General features: G+C 34.4%; 1 protein-coding gene across 5 annotated transcripts in view; it reads left to right on the forward strand.

Moving 5' to 3' along the window:
- LOC105322368 (S-adenosylmethionine sensor upstream of mTORC1) overlaps positions 1 to 5,355 on the forward strand; it is a 38,053-nt gene extending 32,698 nt beyond the window's left edge. For all 5 annotated transcript variants that reach the window (XM_066082225.1, XM_066082230.1, XM_066082228.1 and 2 more), the window contains one exon: positions 4,264 to 5,355. In XM_066082225.1, the coding sequence (XP_065938297.1) occupies positions 4,264 to 4,806 (543 nt within the window). In that variant the 3' untranslated portion in view covers positions 4,807 to 5,355. The remainder of the gene's footprint in view (positions 1 to 4,263) is intronic.
- Positions 5,356 to 9,333: the final 3,978 nt, after the last annotated feature.

The following is a 9,333-nucleotide window of genomic DNA, read 5'->3' on the forward strand; positions in this document are numbered from 1 at the left end:
TGTGTCAACAAAGCAAGGGGGGAACTTTATTTATTTGTGTGACGGACTAAAATCTTTGTCAACACAAACGAAACAAACCACCCTCTCGTTTTCGTGCCAGAAGTATATGCAGCTCTCGAGCAAACAAAAACCGGGTATTTACAAGGCCGATAGACGGGCCTGTTATCTGATCGGCAGTCTAAATAAATAATTGCAATTTATTTTTTCCCCTTGAAGAGCGATTATTTTCGGCGAACATCGTGACGTGAGGGGAACACAAACGATTATACAATATCACTGAGAGAAAAGAAGCCTGTCAATTAAAAGTATTACTATTATAAATATCAAGTGGCAGAAGAATAGCCCCCGCTACTGGGCCAAATTCTGCAAGGACTCAATTCACCCTCGTTCAGCTTCGGGGAGGTGGCTCTCTTGTTTATTTGGAGGCTTCAATTATTTATTTTTTGATAAAGATTTATGTTTTAGAACTGTTTGTGCTCCATACTCAACATTGTTTGTATTTGGTTACACAGGAGTCTTTAGTATCGTGGCCGCGATCAATGCCGGGATTATTTATATTGCCAAATAGACATGTAACAACCCCCTTTTTTATTCCTAATGACAATGAATCTTGTCCGTTTGATGAGACGGCACTAAATTAAATTCGCTATTTTTTGGTTCGGTTTTCTTTTGATGTAATTGGAATATTTTACTCTTTTTTTTTCAAAGATAAGATTCAAGTTTTTACTAACCTTGCAATGCGGTTGCGCTTAAGAATTAAAGCAGCAATTCGATATCGGCGTTGATTTAAGATTAGATTGTACACTTAATCATCTCAGAATTTCGCAAGATGAAAATTAAGATTTTGATTTGAAATATGGGTTATTTATTTAGTGAGGTTATGCTTTCTGTCCGAATGATATTTCATTCAATTTAATTAACCCATCCATCATTTGCCTCTACAATTCTCTTCTACAATATGCAGTGTCGGTACGTCTCATTTGGTGATTGGTCTCTATAGCATTTTATCGCAGACTATCGTCTAAATGTTCCGTGTAGTAAGTCATATCATATGTTTACTTAGATAATTCGTGTCAAATATTTGAAATGGGTTAATTGTATCGCTTTCTCGAATTTTGATAATTTAAAACAGATTAAAGCCTTTTAGCCAGGACTGGTTGGGGGGGGGGGGTGATCTATGGCCTTTTTTCCCGTATGCACATGATAAATAATTTTTCGTCCATATCACGATGAATCAACAGATCGTCCTCCGTTCATTTACAGTGTGTGTAGGCGATTTAAATAATTCAACAGAACTGGTTTATCAAAGAAAAATTGTTTTTCCTTTTTTGTCATTTTATCATTCATGATAATTATTTACCATTTACCCCCACCTTTTTAGAATACATGTACACATACATGAATTAAAAATGCCTGATTAATTTCAGAGGAAATGACTAGTACTGTTACAATTTTACTAGGAATTGATTGCACAATGCGGTTGAGTGCAAAATTTAGAACTTTCTGCTAAAAATGAAACTAAAAAAATTCGGTTTTTCTTCTTGAGATTATAAAGAATGGTAAATGATAAGAAAAGTATTTTTAATCTCTATTAGTTAAAGATATGCAGTCATGAAATGAATAGTTCGTGTGCTTCTACTTTTTAACATTATACAGTAAATGAATCATTTTCATTTGCAATTTAATTTGATATTCACTGAATTTTATTCATCGATGAAATGTTTTGATATGGATCACAAGTTATCCATAGCTACATAAAATTTAAAGTGTTTAAACCTCGGAGTGAGACAAGTTGTACTTAAACTTTACTCACTGTACATGATGGATATGATTTTGTAAACCTCAATTAACAGCGTTTAACTTTCAGTCGCTCTATCATTAAGTAGAATTGTTACCTTTCCCAGTATTGACTTGAATATTGTTTTAGAATTAGTGACCCTTTAAAATTAGTGAGCATTTGGCCTGGAAACAATGGATATCCACTCGTTTATCAAGTTTAACGACTTTCGGGTTAATGGCTCTAAAGGGTTTGATTAGACCAAATATGGATCGTCCTTGCAAAGACATGCACTCTAAGCAATAATGCCTGTACTAAATAATGTTTATAGCCATAGCCAGTGGTCAGGGCTATACAAGTCTTAAAGCTGAGCCATAGGTAATTAAAGGCATATTATCTGTGGACAGATTATCTTTTCAATATATAAATTCATTCTGTTAATAATTGAGACGATTATCCAATGTCAAATAAAACGTATGACCATTATAGGTTAGAGACACAAGCTTTAATGAATATGTTTTTAGTATGAATATAAATCAATTCTTCTATATTGGTAAAATTCCACAATTAAGCACCAACTAGACTCTTTTATACTACTCCCTTTCCCTCCTCTCTTATTTGTTTACTTCTGTTAAACCTTTAAAAGCTGTTAATACACATCCATCAAAATCCTAAAAGGCGTTTTGCAAAGAGAAATAGAAATCAGCTCTTGTTTTTTTATATTAATTAAGTGATGTAAAATCTAAATGAATCATGTCTGTTTTTTACTGAATGTCTTTTAATTCAAATCGTCATTAAGTACCTTTATGCTCTATAGCTTTACGCTGTTTGGTAAAGTTTCCAATCCAGGCGACCAATTAGGCCCAGGGGCCCATGATTCGATTTTCTGTTCATCGACGAATCTGGGATGATCCCGTCTTATATTATTTAAGATGCTCGTAAAGTGTTTTTTTGATCATGGGAATATAGAGAGATTGCACAAAACTCAAACGTAACATCATTTGAACAAATACTTTTTTTAGACGCAAATCATTGTGACGTAGGCAAAATTATTTGTTATAGGCATACACTGTACAAACATCTCAAAAAATCAAGTAGAGCGTAGCGTATGATATGATTTCATGGTATTCACCAACGTTTTGTTTCTGCATGTCAGAATTCAATGTTAAGCGTCTGTCAAACAATATCTTATGTTGACAAATAGGGTGATAATGTTTTTTTTATTTAGCATACATAAAGATACAATACACAGTCCTGTATATCGCATAGCCCCTAACTCCGTCACTACCCTAACTCCGTCACTTTCGGGAAACTCCTCCCCGTTTGAAATCAAGTACGATTATGACGTCATTTTTTACATGTCAAAAATCTTTAATCAAATGTCAACAATTTGCAACGGTTAAATTTAAGAATGTGTCAAAAAATAACAGAATTAAACCTTGTTTATTTCATGCATCATTAATTGAGTGAAATCGGCTTAAACTTTTTCACGGGTGCACTAAAATATCGATATTTCTGACATGCGGGCCCATTCGATCATTTACGGTGGTCAGCCCTTTTTAGAAAGGTCAAGATGAAACATTTCACATGTACTATATTTTTGATTAAGGTAATTAATACATTTTTTTCAGTCCGCAATAGTCTTTATGCACTACTTTTGATGATAACGTCAAATCGCTCATGCCGATACTTTTGCCTTATACAGGGTATATATATATCCGGTATATCGCTATTTAGAATATGCTACATTTCTAAAAATGTAATAAATAAATAATATAATAAGTAATGTATTAATTAATGATATAAAATATTTGAAATATGTAAGGACATAAATCAAACGGCATCCATACATTCTGAAAAGGTCATTGTGATTGTTGTTACATGGACCCATTTTTTATTCTGGCGATCATTTCATTTCGATGAAATTAAATACAATTTAAATTGTATGCACCATTTTTACATATTATAACTTGGCATTGATACAAATGGAGTTTTAACTAAATTGTTAATGTGTCTTCATTCCCTGCCATATCATAGAGCATGTGGGTGACGGAGTTAGGTTCATAAGATATAATAGGCATGCGTGATAAACGTCGTATTCAGAGGGCTTATTTGAATAAAAATAAAAATATTTTTGTTAATAATTTTATAAATTATATTGTTTCAGATTATATTTAGTGATTGCAAATGATAAAAACCACAAAAAATAATTTACAGAGAAACGCGGGATGTTTTCTGCTTATGGTGACGGAGTTTAGGTACTCGGGGATATATAAACTGAACCTGTTTAAATTGTGCATTATGGTTCTATATGTTGATTTGCAGTGGAATCTAAAGTGTAACAATTTCCTTTTTTTTATTTATATCTTACTACTAACAAATCGATGACTTTATGAAAGATAAAGGTCGAGGCAATTTTTTTGTACAAATACAAATGATTAAAGAAATATTTCTAAAATATGTACGACACAATTTCCTTTTTGCAGGATGTGTATCAGTGCGACTTCTTGTCATTGAAAGTAGAAGATCCCGTGCAGACATCGTGTCCACTCGCTAATTTACGGTCACCAATAACTCGTCTGCCGTCATGTGTGTTCAACGTCATCATATTTTGCCTACTCCTGGAGTACTTTCCTAGCTGTCATCAAAGATGGCGGTGCTGTGTACAAGCTCACAAACTTTTGGCGCCAAATGGCCTCCTGCTGGTCATCACCCCGGACTCCCACAAACAGCACCGGAACTCCGCCATGATCCGCAGCTGGATCTCTGCGATTACCTCGCTGGGGTTCTCAAAATGGAAATACGTAAAGCTGGAGCACATACATTGCATCGTGTTCCGGAAAATTCAAGATGAATGTAGTGTGAACGATGACATGGCCGACCTGATGTTTATTCACCAGGATGCCCTTGAGGAGAGTTCACAAGAGGACGCTTCGACAGAAGATGGGCTTTTTATAGAACGAAACGACGAACAAATAAGACAGACAATGTTAGAGTTGCCTGGGTTTGTCTCGGATTCGGAAGACTGAGGTCACGAGGAATGTTTGAATTCTAAAAAGATAAAATGGCTGGATATATGTCTAATAAATCTGTTGATATTGATTTCAATGTATGTAATTATCTACACAGTGATAGAAATATGTTGGGAACAATTGCAAGCAAATTGCAACATCTTGTGTTCGTCTGCTCTTTGAAAAAGCCGGGACTACTTTCAGTGGCTTTGTTTACCTAGTCCCTAGATGACCCTTTGACTTGATCAACATTTGTTTATGAATTTTGTGCCGCTAGCAGACTATTTATTTAAACGAATTCAAACTTGATAGCAGATGGCCGTATATAAACATTTTACACAGTGTTTCTCTTGGATACATTGTATGTCAACAACACTCTAAATATCCGCCGTGTTTACCTAACATTTCCCACTCAGCGAATCAAACAAAAAGCCCAAATTTCTCTTGATGGCATTAATATTTCATTTTTTCCTCGTGTTGTTAAAATGCATATCTGAGAGTTTGTATAACGGATTACACTGTACCTCAGCTCAATAGATGGTCTAGCTCTTTTTCTCGGTATTTATTGGGTTTTGTTGTTTGGTATTTTTTTAGCTGATAAGAGAATGCTTGTTGGTTGGACTCGTGTTAGACACAGCCGCCTCAATGAGCGCTCGAACAAACAGTTCCTGGTCCACAAACACACGCTTGGGCCGGTGCACAGAGGGAAGTGGCCGGAGTAGTTGACTTTCTTGTCCTGAACTGACATTGCTCCCCTTGGCTCCTTTTTATCTCTCTGTATAGTTTGTATTCTCTATAATTCGAGTCGGCTCTTTTTAAGTTCTCTTCTATGAGTTAAGGGTGTCCGCGACTTTCAAACAGTTGTAACCATATATGTTTTACAAAAGTCAAAGAAATGTTAATGGAAATGACAAAGGGAAGGTGTTTTGTTTATTTTTTTTTTAGGAAGAGGCGTTTTCACGATTTTATTACTAAGCCAGATTTGTCAATGATTGCATTTCATATAACTGAACAGTATTAAAACTACTAAACGTATGGTTTTTAAAAGATTAAAAGTGTTATCAATTCTGAAATGGACAACGTTTTCAGTTTTCTGTTGCTATATCACTTCATAAACGAACAATTTTTTTCCAGAAGACGTGAAATCATACCTTGTAGAGCAAGTCCAAGCGAGGCAACTCACTCTTGCTCTAAGAAGTTAAAAAATAAATCATTATCGGGAATACTTCATTTGCATTTAACTTTTAACAAAGTTAATTTTCATGTATATAGTTTGTCTTATTTTATATTATCTATTTTATAATATTTATATTTGAGGAGAGGACACCAATGAACTTCCTTCATTTTTTTCAGATTTTTAAATCTTGAAAAAAAATGTTTGTAGTTGTGCAGTCTGACAGTTGTTCTGTGATTAAAAAGGCATTGTCCTGTTCTAGTACGCGTACTTTTCAAACAAAATGACATGTAGGAATTCATATATATTGCTTTTATTAGCTCACCTGAACCAAAGGTTCAAGTGAGCTTTTCTGATCACCTGATATCCGTTGTCCGTCCTCGCCGTCTGTCCGCCTGTCGGCCCGTCCGTCTGTAAACTTTTCACATTTTTGACTTCATTTCAAAAACCACTGGATCAATTTTAACCAAATTTGATACAAAGCATCCTTATGGAAAGGGGATTCTAAATTTTTAAAAAATAAAGGGCGTTACCCTTTTAAAAGGGAGATAATTGCAAAACAGTGAGTATATGGTGTGTCTTTAAAAATCTCTTAAAAAATCTTTTTCTCAAGAACCACTGTACCAGAAATGCCAATATTTACACAAAAGCTTGTATATATAGTGAAGATTGTAAATTGTAAAAATTGTGACCCCCGGACCAAAACTGGAGCCCCATACGGGGTTTAAAGTTTAACATAGAAATGCATTGTAAAAATGTTGAAACATTTTCTTCTGAAGAACCACTGCACCAGAAATGCCAATATTTACACAAACGCTTGTATTTAGTGAAAATTCTAAATTGCGAAAATTATGACCCCGGACCATATTTAACATGTATAGAAAAATGTTTAAATATCTTCTTCTTGAGAACTACAATGCAACAGTAAGATTACTTTGAATACATCCTTATCTATTGTTGATTCTAATTTGTTAACACTGTTACCCCTGGTTTTATACAGGGGCACCGAGAGTGGTTCAAAGTTTACCAAAGAAATATATAGGAAACATTATTAAAGATCTTCTTGAGAACTAAAATGTTACAGTTTGTGAGATTACTATGCAAGGATCCTCAAATGGTGAAAATTCTAAATTGTAAAAGCCGTGACCTCGGACCAACACTGGGGCCCCAGAAGGGGTTCAAAGTTTAATATTGGGAGTTGTATAAGGAAGTATATTGGGAAAATGTTTTAAAATCCTCTTCTCAAGAACTACATTGCTACCATTTGTAGGATTACTACGCAAACATTCTCAAAAAGTGTAAATTCTAAATTGTTTAAGCCAACCCCTTGACCAATCCTGGGGCCCAAGAAAGGAGTTGAAAGTTTAAAATAGAAATAGCATATGCTATGAAATAGAATTTACAAAGAACTGTGAGCGATGTGGCCCATGGGTCTCATATCTTTTGGCAACATTTTTGGCCAGTTTCGGGCAGAAACAAGCCACTTCAAGAAATAATTACATTCTTATCCTCTATGTACAAGATTGCTGCACATCCCTCTTAATACACGTTTGGTTTTCAAATTAAAGGCATATATGAAAAGTATTACTGAACTGAGAGCAATCAACAGTAACTATACTTTAATGTAAGTACACTATGTTTGAGGGCAAGAATCATTCACTTTGTGTTACTCGAGACAGATGCCACGTAAAAAAATCAATCTGAGCAAAAACTGTTGCGTTTGATTTTTCAGAACATCTATTAATAGGAATTAGTACAATTGTGGGAGAAGTACTGCAGAGTAGATGCAGTTCGTTCTTTGCTAAGAACGTGTGCATTGGTGACATTTTATGCCAAAAAATGCAGGATAGATAGATTAGAAAAAATAGGTGGTCATTTAGAGTTTTCCGTCCCCTTGTCATCCCGACATGAGGTACGTCCCCTTATACAAAGGATGCAGCTGTTAATACGAAAAATAGTACAGTTGATTGTACAGTGGATGATGATACTGTTCCAATCCCTCGTAAAAATCTACAAACATCACTTTTCCTGTTATTTCTGTTGGAAAAACTAAGGCGACGTGTATTATTTGTAGCAAAGAGTCAAAAGGTTTGCGTAGCATTCCACGATCAGCACGTACAAACATTTTCATACAGCAAGGTGTGCTGGTTCCAGATGGGGGTCAAGTGTTGTGTCTCTCATTTGAGCGACAACCACCTGCGAGTTGGGCATAACACTGGCACGTCTAAACCTAGAACGGTTTCCTCAGAAGTCAATCAAAATAAAATGACTGATTTACTTAGTACTTAGTGATATATGTGGGAAATGATATTGCAAGGTTTCTCTAAGGTTAGGTATCTCTAAGAAGCTTGATTTTAGAAAGACTATGAACATATGCGACGAAGGTTTATCTAAGGTTAGGTTTTCTTAGAAGCTTGATTTTAGGAAGACTATGAACGTATAAGACAAAGATTTTTACAACCTTTCGTATGATCAGTTTGAAGATTTGGTTAGCCGTCTTACGTCTTTCTCCAATCTACAGTTCTATCTACCCGAAAGGCCACTGGGTTTTTTTTACTTACAAATCATACAATGTAGTCTCATTCTGTTTTTAAGCTTGCAATTTTGTTTGGTTCAACTGAAACACAGGATTCTCAAATTGTTTCTTCAGCTATTCCTAGCTTTAAAATTTCTTCATACATTTTGAATTATCATCTTCAAACCGAAATAGATATAAGGAACAAGAATTTAATAATCGTAATTATGATCCTACACGGGAATGAAGTAGAATAACATACTAATTATTTTTTAAAGGATATTAAAAATTTGATGCATAAAATGACCTTTGAAATCGCGTCATGCGAGACTTTCGATAGTTGCTAAAATGCCCCTAGTTGTAAATAAACGCATATAAACTACATATATCGTATTATAGAAAGCAGTTTAAAGATGAAAAAAGTTCAAAAGCGGCCATAACTCATACCGCTGTGGAAAGTGATGGAGCTTTGAGTTGGTAAATTGTAGAGGTTTTTTTTCTTAATTTAGAGTTTTTAAAAACTACTTTGCGTTATAATAACTAATATGATATATATTGATATATTGATTAGTTTTTCCTTTCATGCAGCAAATATTTGTTGATTTTTTACATGTAGATATGCTTATATCGGGTGATAACAGTATGTAGTCCTGATTTCTTTGGTAATTTTACGATTGACCCTCTCTATATACATGTATGTTACCTCAGTTAATAAAACATGACATGTTCATAATTCTAGCAAGGTCGTCTCACCTCGTATCATAAAATTTTGGGAGATATTATAGATATCATTTTTAAAATTATACATTTTAGACCTTCAAAATAATACCGGAAGTTAATCATTTCAAAAACTTTT

This window comes from Magallana gigas, chromosome 4 (assembly GCF_963853765.1).
Source record: "Magallana gigas chromosome 4, xbMagGiga1.1, whole genome shotgun sequence".
NCBI lineage: Eukaryota > Metazoa > Mollusca > Bivalvia > Ostreida > Ostreidae > Magallana > Magallana gigas.